This window comes from Alosa sapidissima, chromosome 9 (assembly GCF_018492685.1).
Source record: "Alosa sapidissima isolate fAloSap1 chromosome 9, fAloSap1.pri, whole genome shotgun sequence".
In the NCBI taxonomy this organism is placed as follows: domain Eukaryota; kingdom Metazoa; phylum Chordata; class Actinopteri; order Clupeiformes; family Clupeidae; genus Alosa; species Alosa sapidissima.
Genome location: NC_055965.1, coordinates 16,659,778 through 16,678,817, shown reverse-complemented (window position 1 = coordinate 16,678,817; position 19,040 = coordinate 16,659,778). Strand labels below are relative to the sequence as shown.

General features: G+C 45.0%; 2 protein-coding genes and 2 non-coding genes across 6 annotated transcripts; all 4 read left to right on the top strand.

Moving 5' to 3' along the window:
- Positions 1-16: 16 nt before the first annotated feature.
- cct4 (chaperonin containing TCP1, subunit 4 (delta)) lies at positions 17-9,764 on the top strand. Its single transcript, XM_042103644.1, has 13 exons — positions 17-308; positions 911-963; positions 1,062-1,151; positions 1,247-1,355; positions 1,893-2,157; positions 2,558-2,690; positions 3,130-3,269; positions 5,722-5,818; positions 6,489-6,599; positions 7,998-8,128; positions 8,540-8,774; positions 9,152-9,265; positions 9,616-9,764. The coding sequence occupies exons 1-13, from the start codon at positions 191-193 to the stop codon at positions 9,628-9,630; spliced, it is 1,611 nt and encodes a 536-aa protein (XP_041959578.1). The 5' UTR covers positions 17-190; the 3' UTR covers positions 9,631-9,764.
- On the top strand, positions 5,881-6,052 carry LOC121719879. The gene has a single exon (XR_006034401.1). It is a non-coding gene; the product is annotated as a small nucleolar RNA SNORA23 (small nucleolar RNA).
- Positions 7,581-7,752, top strand: LOC121719880. The gene has a single exon (XR_006034402.1). It is a non-coding gene; the product is annotated as a small nucleolar RNA SNORA23 (small nucleolar RNA).
- A 524-nt stretch (positions 9,765-10,288) lies between the features above and the next one.
- On the top strand, positions 10,289-18,589 carry fam161a (FAM161 centrosomal protein A). 3 transcript variants are annotated; one of them, XM_042103602.1, is made up of 8 exons: positions 10,481-10,614; positions 11,062-11,258; positions 11,892-12,160; positions 12,664-14,010; positions 14,741-14,908; positions 16,452-16,551; positions 17,358-17,512; positions 17,878-18,589. In XM_042103602.1, exons 2-8 carry the CDS (start codon positions 11,229-11,231, stop codon positions 18,179-18,181), a joined length of 2,373 nt encoding a protein of 790 aa, XP_041959536.1. In that variant the 5' UTR covers positions 10,481-10,614; positions 11,062-11,228; the 3' UTR covers positions 18,182-18,589. The 3 variants fall into 3 exon arrangements, with proteins under 3 accessions (XP_041959533.1, XP_041959536.1, XP_041959534.1); XM_042103600.1 differs by having other exon boundaries at positions 10,527-10,614; positions 11,059-11,258; XM_042103599.1 differs by lacking the exon at positions 11,062-11,258 and having other exon boundaries at positions 10,289-10,614.
- Positions 18,590-19,040: the final 451 nt, after the last annotated feature.

Below are 19,040 nucleotides of genomic sequence, written 5' to 3'. Positions count from 1 at the left end.
CGCTCCATTACCATTTAGGGTCCTTTCTCTGCCTCTGTCGCAACCGGTTGATCTGGAAGGTTCTGGTGGGATCAGGGGACTCGGCCGAATCTTAACCCATCTTGCACTATATCAATCTTTAGTGCATTTAGGGTGGAATTATTCCATAAAGCCATCTTCCAGGAACATAATTACCCGAATATAACTGAAGATGCCCGAAATAATGGCGGCACCAAAGGCTCAAGTAAGAGGCCGAAACAAAGGAGGTGCATATGTGGACCGTGACAAGCCGACACAGATTCGGTTCAGTAATATTAATGCAGCAAAAGGTAAGTTAATGGTCCTTGTCCAATGTAGTGTTCCTGAAAAAGCGTACTTTTTATTTGGTGTTATACATGCTGAACTTGGTCACTGCAGAGTGCAGCATCCTTTGAAACGGAGGCGTGTTTGAATGGAGGGATGCTCTGTTGAACCGCTAACTAGCTACATAGCAGATTAGCTCAATTGATAATCCCGAATAACACCTACAAATTGAATTGTTATGAACGTCTTATTGCTTGGAAGATGAACGTGATATTGGCAATGTGTAGCCCCTTACTCGGTTTCACCGTGTTTTTTGTTGTTGCCTGCTTTCAAAGCAGGAAATCATGTAGACGACGCTAAACTGTCAGGGTTGCTGCATCATGCCCACATGAAAATTGGGCTTAGCTGTTAGCACTAGAACGTTAGCAACTGGGAAAACTGCATTTACGCAGTTATTGGTGTGCAATTGAAGTAATGTCGTGTATGGCAAGATGTTGGATCATTTTATCTCATGGGTCCTGTGAAGTAGAAGGATCGGTTAACTACTGCCACTGAATGCGGCTGTGGGGCTCATGATGGCCATATATGGGTGTGGCGTTGTAACAGTACCAACATCTTTGTTTGACAGCTGTCGCCGATGCCATCAGAACGAGTTTGGGGCCTAAAGGCATGGACAAAATGGTAAATATTACCCATCCGTCAATTCACTTTTCATATGATGCCATTAATTAATTATTCAATCAGTATTAACTAAATTATTGTTTTTTTCTGGTCTCTAGATCCAGGATGGCAAAGGAGATGTTACAATTACCAATGATGGCGCTACCATTTTGAAACAGATGCAAGTGATCCACCCAGCAGCAAAAATGGTAAAGAGTTTTGTGTTGTCACTACTTATACCACGAGATATATTGACATTCATTTGTCATGGGGATTGTGTAACAGTTTGTTCTTTCATTTCCAGTTAGTCGAGCTCTCCAAAGCCCAGGACATTGAGGCTGGGGACGGCACCACATCTGTGGTGGTCATTGCCGGAGCACTTCTGGAGGCCTGTGCCAAATTGTTACAGAGAGGTATCTGATAACCCTAATAACATTTGGTGCTTTTCGTGACCAGCTGACATACTCTTGTGATGTGTAAACTCACTGAGATTTTTTTCAGCTTAATTTGATGGACTGTTAGGGTCAGTACATCTATAGTTAATGTGTTGTAAAGTGTGGCTGTGGGCGTATGTTGTGCGTATAGTGATCTGTCTGTCCCACACTCGTCCAACGGCCACAGATTGACTAGAGGGGATATAGTACTGGTCCAGTGACCCACCACTAACCAGTTTCGCAGCCCTCTTACATCCCTGATCTTGTTTGTGTTGTGTAGATTTGTATTATTTACCTTTTTCAACGAACTGAAGCAGAAGCTTGTAACCAAAGTGACAGAAATTAGGTAGTGAAGTAACATAACAAATGATTTAGTTAGAAATGCTATTTTCTTAATTGTGTAATATTCTAATGCATTGATGCATTTTCTAATTCTTACTTCTGGTCCTTCTCTCTCTCTGTCACTCCTCTTTCTCTTTCCCTCTTTTTTTCTTTTTCTTTTTCTATCTCTCTCAGGTATCCACCCCACCACCATCTCCGAGTCCTTCCAGAAGGCGGTGGACAAGGGCGTGGAGGTGCTGACCAGCATCAGCACGCCGGTGCAGCTGAGCGACCGCGAGACGCTGCTCAACAGCGCCACCACCTCACTCTGCTCCAAGGTGGTGTCACAGTACTCCAGCCTGCTGGCGCCCATGTGCGTCAACGCAGTCATGCGCGTCATCGACCCCGCCACCGCCACCTACGTCGACCTGCACGACATCAACGTCGTCAAGAAGCTTGGGTGGGTGAGCGAGACCGAGCGTGGGAGGTTGTGCGGGATCTGAGAGGAGTTTAAGGTGGTGTGACTGTCCCTGTGTTAGGGCACTGACCGGTTTTATACGCATGCTTTTTTAGGAAGTATTGTTGCGTGACTGCACAACCAGGGTAAAAGATGGACGAGTTCATGTATGGCCATCTAAACAGAATTGTCCTTATCAATACCTGGATTTTTCCAAACTCATTACACCCATACATAGTATCCATCCCTCCATCTGCCCTTTTAGAATGAATTGAAAGGATGCTGAATGAGAATTCTTGGTTCTATACACACTGAAGACAATTCATCTTAAGATCATTCCATTGGAGTTTGGCCATTTTATGTTGTAGGCTCTCTGACTTGTAAATGTGCCTGTGGTTTCCAGAGGGACCATCGATGACTGTGAGCTGGTGGACGGACTGGTGCTCACCCAGAGGGTAGTGAACTCCGGCCTGTCCCGCGTGGAGAAGGCCAAGATCGGCCTCATCCAGTTCTGCCTGTCCCCACCCAAGACAGATGTGAGTACCTGCTAACATAGATGGAGCTGTAAGACTAGTGTTATAGACTATAAGACTAGTTGCCTTTGCTATTGTTGTTGACTGTTATGTCTTTCTGTTTGGGTGCTGTGAATCCACTCAAACTACACAGGAATTCAAAACTTTGCCGGATCTTTGATGGCCTTGTGGCGTCAGTACATCTATAGTTAATGTGTTGTAAAGTGTGGCTGTGGGCTTATGTTGTGTGTGTATAGTGATCCGTCTGTCCCACACTCGTCCCACGGCCACAGATTGACTAGAGGGGATATAGTACTGGTACAGTGACCCCCCACCACTGACCAGTTTCGCAGCCCTCTTACATCCCTGATCCTGCTTCTCCTCTTATTTCTGGGTGGAGGCACTTCAATAACTTAAGGACGTGGTTATTGCCATGATTTCATTTATATTGTCTTGGTCACAGATGGACAACCAGATCGTCGTCTCCGACTACGCACAGATGGACCGCGTCCTTCGTGAGGAGCGCGCCTACATCCTCAACCTGGTCAAACAGATCAAGAAGGCCGGCTGCACCGTCCTGCTTATCCAGAAGTCCATTCTCAGGTAAAGGGACGGCCCCATGATGGTGGGGTTGTTAGGCCATCCTTAAAAATATTTTCGTTTGCCGTAACCCGACCGACCCTGTCAATTTAGAACCGACCCAAATATTTTTTTTTTTTCCCCTTTTAGTCCGACCGACTTGCCGGTTGTAAACTTGCGTTAATACCGACCGATTGTTTTTTTTTTTACTCTAAACAACCAATACAAATGCAATAAAATAATATTTATTTTAGTAGGCCCAAGTATTGTGAATATAAATTGCCTACATGCAAACGTGCCTCACTTAAAAAAAAACACCTGTGGCGTCATCTCTACACCATTGGTTTTACGCATGTCACACTATGGCCTACGCTTCGTTTCATTCACACAAACTGATAACGCTGTTACGAAGTTCTGGAAGAACTGTGGCCAGATCTTTTCTCATCCCTTCTCCCCCTAGTCTAGCGGTGACCGTGTCGGAGTATTGAAATTGGTTGTGGTCTATTCAGCATTTCTCAAAATATGGGTCCGCAACATGGAGACTGCTGGTCCGCGGAGTCGTGGAGTGAAATTAGGCCCGGTGCTTCATCTGATAATTTGCTGCGCAGTTGATTAAGAAACCGCGGATCGACGAAAAAAGAAAACAAACGTTTCTGCTATCGATGTCATTAAACATGGAGCCCTACAATTAAGTGGTGGTATGAGCATTCATTCAATGTGCGTCTGCGCGAGAGAAACTGAAACTAATCGATAACGTTGGTATCAAAGCTCCGCTTCAACCTGTTGGAAGGCTATTTATTTATTTAACGAAACTTAATAGAACGACATTGTTTTTTGGAACTTCCTTAGAAACAGAGCAGAGACTGTAAAATACACTGTATAGCATGGAGTATTGTATAGTCAAATTTCAATATAACGTGGCCAAGAGCTATTGTAGCCTTCTTTCTGCGTACATGTAGATGAGCCCTATGACCCAAAAGTCTGCCATGACCGGGCCTCAGGTCAAAGAAGTTTGAGAAAGGCTGGTCTATATAACCTGCATCAGAATGAGGTTTGCAATGGTGCGCCTGAAGGCACGGGTTGAAGACCCAGTCAGTTACGTCACAATATGCACATTTGTGTAAATTCATTCCTACGTAATCACCATGACCAAAATTGAACTTTTTTTTTTACTTTGAATCTTGGAAAAAAAAATATTTACCTACCTACCGACCCATTTTTAATTGTTTTTGGCTGTTACTGCAAACAAAAATATTTTTAAGGATGGCCTTATTGTGGTCAGATCAGTACCATCATGTCATGTATCCAAGCGTGTAATCAAAGATCCTTGATTACTAGCAAGATAGAGCAACGTAATTCGTTACTATGGGAGCAAAACGGGACAGTTCCGGTCTGCATAAGTGGGAGTGTCACCCTACGTCACTAAATAAACTTTCTCTCTTAATAAGCAATAACAACAGATAAACATAATTGTGTTCACAGTATTATTGTCCATAATCATGTATGATACCAATGAATCATTCTTAAGGACATGATATGAATAATTTAATTAGTCATGTGAACCGAGCTAGCTAGCTAGCTAACGCTAGCTTAAAATGCTATACAAGTGGATGGTAGTAGCTATGGCAATACAGCTATGCGCTAACAAGTGACTAGTAGTTGAAGGACTTCGCTTAAACTTAATATACTGTTGCAAATTCGCTTGAGTATAAACTATCCACTTTAACTAATGTCAGTAGTGTTATTCAGCTAGTTGTCATTTCAAAGAAATTACACTTCTCCGTTTAAAATGTTACCTTAGCTAAGAGGCTAGCTAGCATGATAACAACCGGACAGTAACTGGCAGCAGCATGGTCTAATATTAAGTTATTTTATTACAAATCCAAACACTAAAAAATTACACTATTAGGCTTGAAATGATCCCAAACACTTACAGATTATGACACAATTTTCCAAAAAACCCTCAACAAATCCAGAAAGACAAAATGACCAATTTATTGGTAAAATTCCACAAGTCTCCATTGACATTAGTGCAGCAAGGGCTTACTCTGGTCTGCATAAAGGGGGATTTCCCCCCCTCCCCCTTGCAATAATCGAACGCGGAAATTGTCGAACGTTTGCGACTCTCGCTCCGCTTGAACCCTCTCTGGTGTAATGTATGGGGGGGGGGGGGAGTATATCTATAGTTAATGTGTTGTAAAGTGTGGCTGTGGGCTTATGTTGTGTGTATAGTGATCTGTCTGTCCCACACTCATCCCACGGCCACAGATTGACTAGAGGGGATATAGTACTGGTCCAGTGACCCCCACCACTAACCAGTTTCGCAGCCCTCTTACATCCCTGATCTTGTTTGTGTTTGTATATTTGTATTATTTACCTTTTTCAATGAACTTAAGCAGAAGCTTTTAACCAAAGGGACAATGACCAGTTCTAGTCTAAGTGACACTATGTTGAGGACTGTCCTCTGTGTCGTCAGGGATGCGCTGAGTGATCTTGCCCTGCACTTCCTCAACAAGATGAAGATCATGGTCATCAAGGATATCGAGAGAGACGAGATCGAGTTCATCTGCAAGGTATGTTGCCACCTCAGGTTCCTCCTCAATTCCATAGTTGAAATGCTAGAAAAGTGGCTGTGGGTGTGTGGTGTGTGTGGTGTTCGTCTACGTCTGGTGCGGCAGCTCGTCTGTGTCTTACGGATGCTGCTGCTGTGCCCACACCGATCCCACGGCCACAGAACAACAGGGGATCATAGTACTGGCCCTGTGAACCCCTCTACCACTGGTCAGCCTCCAAACTCCCCAACAACAATCTATTTGATTTTATCGATTGACATGCATTGTGCAGTTATTAATTTCAGTATGTTGTCATTACTTTATATAGTACAGAATCATCAGTGGCATATTATGTTTAATCAAAGAAAAGCGCATGCACTAATGAGCTGTTACATAAATACTGTTTCACGCTTATACGCACACATACTTATACTCTCTCTCTCTTTCTCTCTCTTTTTTTCCCCTCTCTTTCTTTTTCTTTCTTTTTTCTTTCTTTCTCTCTTTCTTTCTCTCTTTCTTTTTTCTTTCTTTTCTTTCTTTTTTCTCTCTCTCTCTCTCTCAAATGCACATATACACTTATATACTCTCTCTCTCAAATGCGCGCACACACACTTATATACTCTCTCTCTCAAATGCACATACACACACAAACTAACTATCGTCTCATTTGCTTCCCTCTCTCCCCCACCAGACCATTGGCACCAAGCCCATTGCCCACATCGACCAGTTCACCCCTGAGATGCTGGGCACGGCGGAGCTGGCGGAGGAGGTCAATTTGGATGGCTCTGGCAAGCTGGTGAAGGTAAACGAGTTCACTCCCTGGCCCTTAAATAGGCACTAACGAGACAGTCATGCACACACACTCTCTCTGTCTCACACACACACACACACACACACACACACACACACACACACACTTTGCACCAGCTGTCACTGTGAGAAGACTTAAAAGGATGAGTGTGTTTGGGAAAGAGCATCATGAATCATAGATGGGTGTGATGTGATGTGTATATTCACTGGAAAGTTCTAATCATTTTCACAGCTGTTGGTAAGGGATGCTCTGAGTAAGGCATGTAGTGAGGAAGTACCCTCTGCTTTACATGTGTTCGGTCACAAAGGCCTGTTCAGATAGAACCTTCCAGGAAAAGCATGGCATTTTGGCAAATAGTCACCTTTATGTCCACATAAGAGCATTACGTTCTAAGGTCTTTTAACTTGTGTTCACTTGTGGGTGAAAATTGCTCTTCTGATCTCAAATTATGTTAAAGGTAAACTCACATAGACCTAAATTTTCCACACAGACCTCCATTTCTCGAGGTCACCGAGTACTGTCGGCACAAAACAAAACAAATCAGTGCTACCTAGCTCGAGTTGCTGCAGCCACCAGCTAGAGTAGCCAGGCAGCTTAGGTGTTACTCACTGGGGGCATTATTTTAAAGATGCCCCTAAAATTGTCAGATTTCTCCGTTAAGTGTTGTGTAAAACATTTTGGTTTGCACAGAAGCCTGACATGACTTAACGCTGCAGAGATGGCATTTTGCCTTAATCTTAGTATAACTCACAAATAATTCCTCCTCGTTCCTTCACCTTGCTCAGGCATCCCTCTGACCTGTGATGTCTAGCCTCAGTCAGAAAATACATTTCTCCTGTTTCTGCATCAGTCGCCTTATTAGCCACCAGAGTGTGGTCAGTTTTTAAAAAATTTTTTTTTTTTAATGATCTCTAAAATGTATTGGCGCCATCATTATGCACTGCCTTGTGTTCATAGTTTGAAGTGGCCGTGGGTGTGTGGTGTGTGTGGTGTCCGTCTACGTCTGGTGCGGCAGCTCGTCTGTGTCTTACGGATGCTGCTGCTGTGCCCACACCGATCCCACGGCCACAGAGCAACAGGGGATCATAGTACTGGCCCTGTGAACCCCTCTACCACTGGTCAGCCTCCAAACTCCCCAACAATATCTACCCTTAGTAGTCTGTGTGACTTTGTACATTCATATATATTTATACATCTATTTATTTAGCGGACACTTTTACCAAAAGCGACTTAATAAATTAGGAATAATATTCCAGCTACAATGCCGAGAATTGCTACCATACAGTACTCCTGTCTTTTCTCTGACTGCTAGACACTAGGAGGAGGTTGCTTTTATTAAGTTATTGTATCGGTTTATCTAAACAATATATCTGGTTGTACTTGCCCTAGATCACTGGCTGTGCAAACCCAGGCAAGACTGTGAGCATCGTGGTGCGCGGGTCCAACAAGCTGGTGATCGAGGAGGCCGAGCGATCGATCCACGACGCTCTGTGTGTGATCCGCTGCTTAGTGAAGAAGAGGTGAGGCTGTTTTTTTTTTTTTGGTTTTTTTTCCTCTCTTTCCTCTCTTCTTTCTCTGTCCTGCCAAGATGAAGGACGATCAGAGTGTGCTTCCGGTGCTTGTCGGGTTTGATATGTATCACTGTGCTCTCCCATGGAGTAGAGAAGATGAAAGCTATATATTATCGTGCAACAGTGAAGCAATGTAGAGAAATATCTCAATAATAGGAAGTTCATGATGACACCGCAGATTATGATTTTCTTTTTTCTTTTTCTTTTTTTTTAAATGTAAGGAAAGAGATGGACGGTATCGAAACCAATTTATGTTTGTGTGAATTTTAGTGTTTTCTGTTTTGGCACTCTGTGTGTATTTTGGGGGGAAATATATATTTTGTAATTTCATTTTCCTTCCTTTGTGTCCATCTGTCCCAGGGCCCTGATAGCAGGCGGCGGAGCCCCTGAGATTGAAATGGCGCTGCGCCTGGCGGAGTACTCCCGCTCCCTGGGTGGCATGGAGGCCTACTGCGTGCGCGCTTACGCCGACGCCCTGGAGGTCATCCCGTCCACGCTGGCCGAGAACGCCGGCCTCAACCCCATCTCCACGGTGACGGAGCTGCGCAACAGACACGCCCAGGGGGAGAAAACAGCCGGGATCAACGTCCGCAAGGTGCGGTGGTCCCCTTGGAAACCCATAAATATAGAATAACCTGGAAGTTACATTGGGGCAGTGTCTTGGGCGTATGCAGCAAATATACCATTTTTTATGATTTTTACATTGTATTGACTTGTGAACATGTACATGGTCGTTACAATAAACTCAAGTGTATATACTTTTTAAGATATATATATATATATATATATATATATATATATATATATATATATATTTACAATTTATTTTTATATTATTTAGGGGTTTAACTATATTTATAGTTTATTATATTATGTTTTTTTAATATATATTTATAGTTTGTTTTTATATATTTTAATTGTTTATATATATTTTGAATACTCATGTTTTCTCCCCTTGTGTCCTTCCCTCAGGGTGGCATCTCTAACATTCTGGAGGAGCTGGTTGTGCAGCCTCTGCTGGTCTCCATCAGCGCCCTCACCCTCGCCACGGAAACGGTTCGCAGCATCCTCAAGATCGACGACGTGGTGAGTGTAGCATAGGCCTCAGGAATGAAGCACATTAATATGTTGGGTAGCTCTGTTAGTCAAACTTATAGCTTAAAGAAATTAATATAGAAAATGTACCCATTTTTAGCCTTCAGACTGGATAAGGGGTGAACGATGAAATAAGAGATTCCAATTTGAACTGTCAATTGTGTTGACTAGCTAATCATGATGGCTATTAATTGGTTTATCCCAATGCCCCGAAGACTGGTAGACAGTGAGTTGGGTAATGAGGTGGACAATGGCGAAGACAAAAGAAACCAGTATGCAGAATTAGAGATGGGGGTTGATGCCATTAAGTAATACTCCTAATCCATTCTGTTGTTTTGCAGGTAAACACCCGATAAGGAGTGACAGTGGAAAACCTGTGTCAACACTCCCGTCTTGGACTGTGCTTGCAGGAAAACCTTTACATGTTTAACGCCGTGTTTAGTTTGTCACCATGCGTAATATAATAAACACATTTTTTTTGTGGACTCCAGCAATGTCTCATTGTTTTGTCTGTCTTTGGTGACCACCACACTCCTTGACCTCTCAGCACGGCAGACTTGATCTGGGGCCAATTTTGACAACTGCTTGCACTGCTCTGCCAGTGATAAGTAGGTAATCCTTAAATCTAATTGCCTGGTGGCATGTGACCTGACACACATGGCAGGTGGTATGACTGACTTTTTTTTTTTTTTTTCCTTCTTTTTTTTCAAAAAATAAAAAGTAAAATAAGTAGGAACAGGGCAAGCAGTGTTGACATGGTTCACATAATTGTTTGATCAATGAAATATGAATATTTGGTAAAGAAATGTGAAACTGGTTTTCATAATAAAACTAATCTTATTTTAGAAGTTGGACCAATTTGATTTGTTCAAATGTTATAAAAAAGTTATGGATTGACACTGTTAGCTCAAAGGGGTTATGCAGTTGTGTAGTAGAGCATCGATTGTAGAGGGGGAATCCTGACTGCCTCACTTCCTCCATTAGCTGTGTCACTTCCTTGGATTCACCACGGAGCGTCGTTGCTCTGCAGAGGTACGCCGGTGTAACCACTAACGTTAACGTATTTTATACAGTCTATGCCAGTAACCAGTCCAGCATCCATCCTGGCAGTGGCAGACCCACTAACTCAAAGTTTTGCGAGAAAGACTTTTTTTTCTCATACAACGATTGTCAGTTGAATAACCATGCAGAGCAATCATCGAAACAATATCATCGTTACTTCGTGTCTCAAAACGCCGGTAGACCCATACACCAAGACGCCACTGGCTTTATATGAACGAGAGAGAGTACTCCCGTACGCGACGAAGGGACAACTGGATAACCGAGATTATGAGAAAGAGGTAATTTTACAAGAGGAAGTTTGAAAAAACAATGTCTCTGGTGACTAATTGGCTAACTAACTACGATAATGGTAAAGGATTTTGAGCTATGATATAGCCTACGTTAAGTTATAGCTGAATAGTCAAGAACTAAACAATAACTTGCAACCTAGATGTCTTCACTGTGTTTGTCTGCTAAACAGGGACTTTGACCTTGGGGGTAATTTACTTGTCAGTCGTACAATTTGTTCTGACCTAAACTTGAAGACTGCTCATTCACCTTTTTCTGCATGAAAGTAAATCGATGCACTAACTGGGCTGTTGTTGCCCCCTTGCCCTTCATTACCCTGGTGGTTGTGTACAGTGGTACATGATGCCCTGCTTAGCACTAACAAATACAGACACTAGACCTGTTGACCGTATAACCAACAACTTGCCCTGGTTTCACCTTTTGTATCTTGTTAGTAGCTGGAATACGCCCAGGGAGCAGCAAACAAAGCCACACTTCTGAAAGAGGGTCTTATGTAGCCTCTGTTAGAGAATCTGCTGCTAAGACAAGTGCCCTCTGGAAGGATTTTCTTGCCATATGGCATTCCAAGCTGACATACTGATAATGAGCTTAAACTGAGGGTTGCATGTCTTCTTCATATTACACCGACCACAGTGTGAGTGTCCTATTACGCCTCACTGTACAGAATCAGTCATATTTACCTGTTTTCATATTGGTTTGTGTTTGTGTATTGGTTTCATTCACCTAGAACTACACATGGATTAAGTATTTTAGCCTACCCTTTTCCAGTATTTGACTTTTCTTATAGGCCTACTCTTCTATTATATTGCCCCTGACATATCACAAGGTTAAACAGCAACTGATTGGTTAATCTCTACATTGAGCGTCCATTTTTGCTCTGTGTAGAAGTCCAGGCAATATATTTGAACACACAAAATGAGGTGATGAGGCATTTATGCGACTATGTTGATTAATTATTTAAGGCAATAATATACCATAATGACTCCTCCTAATTTCATTATAAGAAAGGTATTCAGAATCACATTACATTTGGCATCTGTATTAGGCTTTTGTTGATAATTATCTGGGATAGTTGCAATTGCGAAACCAAAACACATTTACATTGCTATTTCACACTATTATTATAGATCTCCAGACATTGAATTTTTTTTATTTTAGATGACAACTCTGTCCTGCTTATTGCACTCTCAGTCCTCATCTATGCGCTTCCCCTTAACTAATCCACCTCCACGGCCCTGACCCCTCCCCTACCTTCCCGTCCACTCAGATGGAATACGACTCGGAGTGTGACGTGCCGGCGGCGGAGGAAGACTCTCCGGGAAAGGGCTCTCCGCTCCTGATTAAGGACTACAGGGTGACGGGCGACCACATCGACCTGCGCGAGTTCTACTTCTCCAACGAGGAGTACTACCGTAAGCTGGAGCAGCTGAAAAAGGCCCACCTGCACACCATGTCTCAGCTGGAGCAGATGTACCGCAAGAAGCTGGAGCTGAAGGGAGGCCGGGGGCCGGGGGGCAACACGCAGCATCCTCAGCAGTGAGTGGCCAAAAACAAACACTTGACACAGACGCTTGTGATTTGGTCAGCATGTGAGGTATTACCTGTCATCTGTGCAGATAGCTACTCAGGCAGGATGGAAGAATAATGTGTGTAGTTACTATCCAAATGGATCTGTGGATGGACTGTGTAAAACGACACCACAATTTGACCTCAATTTTTTCACACATTCATTGTCGCGGAAATACACGGCTAGGCTCAGCAGTGAGTGCAAAAAAAAAATAATAATACGCAAGCTCAAAAAATTGGTCAAAAAGTTCCATCGTGCACCTGTCACAAGTGCTGTTTGTACAAACCAATACCTGGATAACATGCTTTGAGGGTGTCAACTAGAGGTGTGCTCATGGGGTACTGAACCGATTACCTTGGTGTTTGTCAGCGTCTAGTTCTGCCTCTTGAGCTTTAGAAACAGATGGTCAGGGGACAGCAGTGACTTTTGTTTGATTGATTGATTGTTTGTTTGTTTGTCTATTTGTTGCCAGGACGCAGTGGGGAGGAGGTGGCTTAGTGCATCCAGGGTGCCGTCTGAAGAAGTCCCACTCGGCCCACGAGCTGTGTCAGGCGTCTGACGGGTCGGACGATGAGGATGAGGAAAACAGGCCGGAGAAAGGCCTGTTGCTCTCGCCCAAAGAGCGCATTAAGAACATGTGGCAGGACTTCTCGGTGGACAAGCCCCTCCGAAGTCGCCGACGACCCGGGCACCACGACTCCTTCTCCTCGCTCCAGAGCCAGCCGGGTGACGACGCTGACTGGCAGGACCTGGCACGTGGCAAGGTTAAAGGTCGGCGCGGGATGCGGAAGAAAGTGGTGGAGAAGAGAAAGAAGAAGAAGAAAGAGGAGGAGGAAGATGGCGGCGGTGAGGGAGGAGAGGGTGGGCGTCCGCGCGCGACGGTCCCGCAGCCGTTCAACATGACGCTGCGCGAGGCCGAGCGCAAGCGGCGCGGGGTGAAGACGCGCGCCGAGGTGGAGCGCGAGAACGCCGAGCTCCGGCGGCAGCTGGAGGACCTGACCGAGTGCCAGCGGCAGTTCCGCGCCAGCCCCATGCCCGCGCACGTCCGCCTGCCTCTCTACGAGGAGCTGCAGCGTCGCCGCGACCGCTCCGCCGCGGCCGAGGACGGCACCGCGAAGACCTCCCGATCGCCCCCGGCGTCGCGGCCCTTCAGCTTCCTGGAGCGCGAGCGGCTGAAACGGGAGCAGCGCGAGGAGGAGCTGCGTCGCATCGCCCAGGAGGAGGCGCTGGACGCGCGCGGGCGGCCGGCGTTCCGGGCCAAGCCCGTGCCGCGGGCCGTGCGCGAGGTGGCGGCCGCCAACGAGCGGCTGAAGGAAGAGCAGCTGTACCGCGCCATCAAGATGCAGATGCGGGCGCGCGACCTGCTCCACAGCGCCTCCATGCCACCCAGCATGCTGGCGCGCCGACTGGAGGAGCGAAAGCAGAAGGAGGAGGAGAGACAAGCGGCCGACAGCGACAGGGCGAGCCACCGGCCCAAGATTAACCCCGACGTGCCGGACTTCGACGCCAGCTACCGGCGCTTCCAGAAGCAGCTGGAGCGCGGCAAGCGCGAGTCCAAGCCGCTGACCGCCTGCGAGCCCTTCCGTCTGCGCACGGCCAGCCTGCCCTCGCGGCGGGAGCGCGTCGCCGCGCCCGAAGCGGACACGACCCCCCGCGACTACCGCTGGCCGTTCCTGAGCTCGCCGTCCTCGTCGCCCCGCCAGCGTCGCGGCCCGCCCCGCACCTCCTCGTCCAGCCTCTGCTCCTCGCTGTCCGGCAGCCAGGAGGTGCTCAGCGCCAAAATCACCGACGCCGCGCGCAAACGGCAAGACGCCATAAGGTAAACTGGTGCCCACACGCACGAGCTGCCCTCTCTAGTGGAGGGTTGCAAATGCCCATGGACCCGTGTTCGTGTTCTACGTTAGTGTCCGCTTGTCCCCGAAGCCTTGCTGGTGTCTCTGGATGGTGCTTCATAAACACTCCAACCCTTGTGTGCCTTCTGATGTTGTACTACAGTGTTGTGTTCGTTTCTGGCCCCCTACACTGACTCATAAGTGGACATGCTCTAGAAGCTGTGACTCGTAGGGTGTGGTATGTGTGTGTGTGTGTATGTGCGTGTATGTATGTACTTTGTGTCATCATTTTTGTCTAGTCTTTGTTCTAGACTACCCTCTGTAGAGTCTCTACTGAGCAAAGTAGAATGTGTGTGACTATGTCCTCTGAAATCCAAGAACCCCAAACCCCCACTACGCAGTTTAGAGTATCTTCCAATTACTTCCTTCTCAATGCTGTGCACCCTTCTGAAACAAAGAGAACTTCCTGAACTGCTTCCATACCAATGTGAGTGTGGCTCTCCCAAACTCACCGACCTCACCCAAATCTCCACCTCAGTGTCTGGACGTACCCCCTACACCTGTAACCCTTAACCTGTCAAAGAGCCTTTTTACCCCCCGTGACCCCTTACTTTTCTCTTACTTATAATCACCTCGACCCTCTTCATCATGCTGGCTGCCTCTGCACCCCCCCACCCAACATCCCTCCCACCCACCTCCCCATCTCCGTGGAGACAGGAAGGTTCTAGAACAGAAGCAGAAGGCGGAGGAAGAGGAGAAGAGGTGGCTGGAGCGTCAGCGTGAGCGGGAGCGCCGTCTGCAGAAGGTGATCACCCGAAGGGCGCAGGCCATCGACCCGCACCAGACGCTGGCCCAGACGTGCCCGTCCAAACTCAAGGAGTTCAGGTAGAGACGGAGAGAGAGCCCATGCCGGTCCAGCTCGAGACTGAAAGGGGGTGGGTGTGGGGGTGGAGAATTCAGATTACGTTAGACTTCAGTAAAAAATGAAAGCCTGTCAAATTACCTCAATCTCAGACAAAATCAACTCTTTTTACTTAATATTTGGTATTCAGGGTGGAGAAAGGCCAAATCGCCTCAAATCACAGACTCAGGATAACTTTATTCTACTAGGTAGCTGTCGTGAAAGAAAGCTAGAGCCCTCGGTGGGGTAGCACTAGCCTGCATTTTCCATTGACAAACTTCAGAAGTTATGTTATCTCCTTATTGGGGGGTTTTACAGAGAAACTTCAGACTCCATATTCTGTACAACATACAACGTACACAGAGATCTCTTTGAAGGTTTCCATACTTTCAGGACGGACTCTTTGTGGAGTTTCTGCAGTTTGAACAATATCATGTGTTTCTCCACATTTTTTTCACTGCCATCACTTTAGATTCAATTGCATTAGCCTTCTAAAATTACTATATTATAATACATATATTTATATTTTTCTAATGTGTACATTTTTCGATTAATAAATATTTTGTGAGCAATATGATGTAGTGTCTCTTAACATGCTATGACTTTATTGTATTTTTTTCAATTTTGAGGAGTGGTGTATGTGTGCAATTGTCAGCTTTTTGGTCAGTTAACTTTTTGTTGCTTAAAGGAGAATTCCGTTTATCAAGGTCACGGAGTACTGTCGGTACGAAAAAAATCCCCCAAAACAATCGGTTCTACCTATCTCAAGTTGTTGCAGCCAACAGCTAGAGCTACCAGGAAGCTACAGTGGTACACTCTGGGGGCATGTTCATGAGTTCTCCTTTAAAGGCGCTCTAAGCGATGCTGGGTAACGACACTTCTGTTGACGTTAAAACAAAACAGAAAGCTAGCTAGCTACTTCCTCCCCCTCCCTCCCGTGCAATCGAAACTCTCCTAAATGTGCATCTCGTCGGTGATTTGCTGGAACAATTTTTTTATGGGCAAGGTTTGCCCAAGTTGTTTTGTGGCTGTTTTTGAAGCCTGGGTTTTCCACAGAGATCACATTTTTTAAAAGTGTATTCAGGACACAGACAGCTAACAGATGGTTAGGTGATGTTTGCTGTAAGTGACAAAAAATATTTTAGCCTAAAAAACATATGACATCGCTTAGAGCACCCTTAATATATGCCAAAACGGGTTAAGGTGGAGCTGATTACAGATAAATGCCCTTGAGACACTTTTGCTAGAGAGAGTGTGTTTTTTAGGGCACACAACCTGGCCTCAATATACATCACTAGGGCAAATAAAACATCACAGTAAAATTGACACAGGTAATCTGCCAAAATTCTATTTGAAATAAATTCTTGTTTGATGTTTAATTCAGTTGAATGGATGAATGTAAGTGAACAAGCAAGTGAGTGTATGTTGTGTGTGTATGGATATATAAATAAATGAATGAGCAAGTGAATGTGCGTATGAGTGTGTGAATGTGTTGATAACGGCGGGGCTGGTTGTGTGTTGGGGCAGAAAGCAGGACCAGCAGAGGAGGAGAGAGTACAGAGAGGAGATGAAGGAGATCCAGGAGAGGGTCAGGGGCAGGCCTCTGCTGCTGGAGCAGGTGGCACGGGTAAGGCACACACACACACTCAGACTCAGAGAGAGAGAGAGAGAGAGACATACATACACACACTCAGAGAAAAGGGAGAGTCACACACACTCAGAGAGAGGGAGAGCCACACTCACACTCAGGGAGAGAGAGAGAGAGACAAACATACACACAAACACTCAATCATTCAGAGAGGGAGAGAGAAAGGGAAAGTCACACACACTCAGAGAGAGACACACACACACTCAGAAAGAGAGAGAGGGGGAGTCACACACACACTCGGGGAGAGGGAGAGTCACACACACACACTCAGGGAGAGGGAGAGTCACACACACATACACACACTCAGAAAGAGAGGGAGAGTCACACACACACACACACACTCAAAAAGAGAGTGAGAGTCACACACACACTCAGAGAGAGGGAGAGTCACACACACATACACTCAGAGAGAGGGATAGTCATACACACTCAGAGAGAGAGAGAGACAGTCTCTCACATGTGCACACACATATAGACTCAATCACACAGAGAGAGAAAAACAGTCTCTCTCTCTCTCTCAAACACACAGACAATATGAAATGAATGATACGAACAAATGAAGATGATACGAACAAATGAAGATGACACGAAGCAAATTAATACACTTCAGCAATTTATATATTTAGATTTATTCAAACTTATATTTAGATCTTCCAACTATTGGTGGGTATTCTATTCCAGTATTTCACATCCATCTAATCGGTAGAAAAATAACTTATGTGAACCATAAACTAAGTAGAAAGTTAAAAGTATTCACATGATCTTTTTTTTTCAATCTCACACAGAACAACGCAAAGCAGGCTGCAGAGAGACGCTACGTAGAGGCCCTGAAGGCGTGCGGCCTCTCTGAGGATTTTGTGCAAGACAAGGCGCTCAAGAACCGACGCTCTCGAAGCGAGTCGCCCTCAGTGCGGTCGCTCCAGAGTAACTCCACACGCAGGTAGGCCCAAGGGCTCCTGCCCACACCACTGTCCTCCAGGGGGTTTAAGAGCAATGGGGCATTTATTTATACCTCACAAGACAAGAGGGGGCAAGAGTTTAGTGTTCAAGAATATACAGCCATGTTGAGATGTAGCTCTGATTTATTTTTTTGTTGTTGTTTGTTTTGTATTGACCTTGGGAGGCATGCAAATAGTCAAGTCAAAAAGTAGGGAGATATACTGAAATAGAGGAAAATCTGAGCTGAGAATACAGAAATACACAATATAATTATCCAAATTTCAATTTGCCTCAGTGTAATACAGTGTGTTAAATGACAGGATTTACCTCATATATTCAAAGCTAAGTGTAAATCTTTTGCTGTAGGGGTAAGGATGCAGCTCGGACAGACTCAGTCAGTCTGAACGGATCCCTCCATGATTATCAAGATGATTACGAGGAGTACCAGGATGGAGAGGATAAAGATGAGGAAGAGGGATACAGGAAAAGGGAGTACAGTCAGTACGAGAGTGACGGAGAAGACCAGAGTGACCCTGAGAGGCGTGAGGGGGACAGTGCCTCGAATGACAACGACGACCCGGATTACAACGAGGATGACCAGGATGAAAGTGACAAAGGAAGTGACATCATCGACAGACACAAGGACAGCCAGAGCAGCAGGAGCAACTAGAGCAATCACAGTTACCATGGCAGCAAGGGCAGAAAAAGTAGAGAGCACTCAACTGTTTTTTTTATAACAGTTTTTTTTTTCTCTTTTCTTTTTTGAGAGTGAGATGATGAGATGGAGTTAAAGATGTAGAGTAGAGATGTTTGTGTCAGATAGATGGGTGGATGCACTGACAGTGACAGGCCGTGGTGTAAAAAAGCATGGACACAATCAATGCCTGGACGTGTTGTAAATATGGTCATATTAGAGAATTGTATGCAATTGTTATTATTTAAATATATAAATTATTTGTACAAATTATTTCAGACTTATGGAAGACTATATAAAATTGTAATATAAATTGGCATTAGTATAGCCTGTATAAGTAACTAGACAAAACATGTAAGCTAAAGCCGTGGCTTGTAATTAGCTTCATAAATGAAATATATATAACTCATAAACTATACATGTTTATGTCTGAAAGTATTAAATGCCAATGGACTGGTAGGATTAAAAAGTGTGACAAATAAAGTTTTCACAACAAGTCTCCAGTAAGCATGTCTGCATCCTGCATGCTGTGGTGGAAAATGAAAATCCATTCCATATTTCATGTAGAGCTCGTACAAGCAGAATTGTAAACCACAAGACGCTTTTGGCAGATGCCTGGTCTGATATAGTGAGCATATTTTTGGTAATACTCCAAACTGTTCAGGGTCGTGATGGCTCCTCGTATGTCTGTATCTCAAAACCCGCCTCATACTTGAGACCAAGGACAAATGTTGCAGTAATGTGTTGGCTATAGGAGTGACAATGTTACTGCCCCGTAAAAAGACCGGGAAACTGTTACAAACTGTAGCAACCAGCCAATCTGCTGTCGCATTGG

Excerpts from the sequence above, each read along its gene's own strand:
- cct4 (XM_042103644.1), top strand. The coding sequence starts at position 191 with ATGCCCGAAATAATGGCGGCACCAAAGGCTCAAGTAAGAGGCCGAAAC. Across the intron at positions 2,158-2,557 it reads AACGTCGTCAAGAAGCTTGG|AGGGACCATCGATGACTGTG; the intron begins GTGGGTGAGCGA and ends TGTGGTTTCCAG. Across the intron at positions 2,691-3,129 it reads TGTCCCCACCCAAGACAGAT|ATGGACAACCAGATCGTCGT; the intron begins GTGAGTACCTGC and ends TCTTGGTCACAG.
- fam161a (XM_042103599.1), top strand. The coding sequence starts at position 10,459 with ATGCAGAGCAATCATCGAAACAATATCATCGTTACTTCGTGTCTCAAA. Across the intron at positions 14,909-16,451 it reads TCCAAACTCAAGGAGTTCAG|AAAGCAGGACCAGCAGAGGA; the intron begins GTAGAGACGGAG and ends GTGTTGGGGCAG. Across the intron at positions 17,513-17,877 it reads CAGAGTAACTCCACACGCAG|GGGTAAGGATGCAGCTCGGA; the intron begins GTAGGCCCAAGG and ends CTTTTGCTGTAG.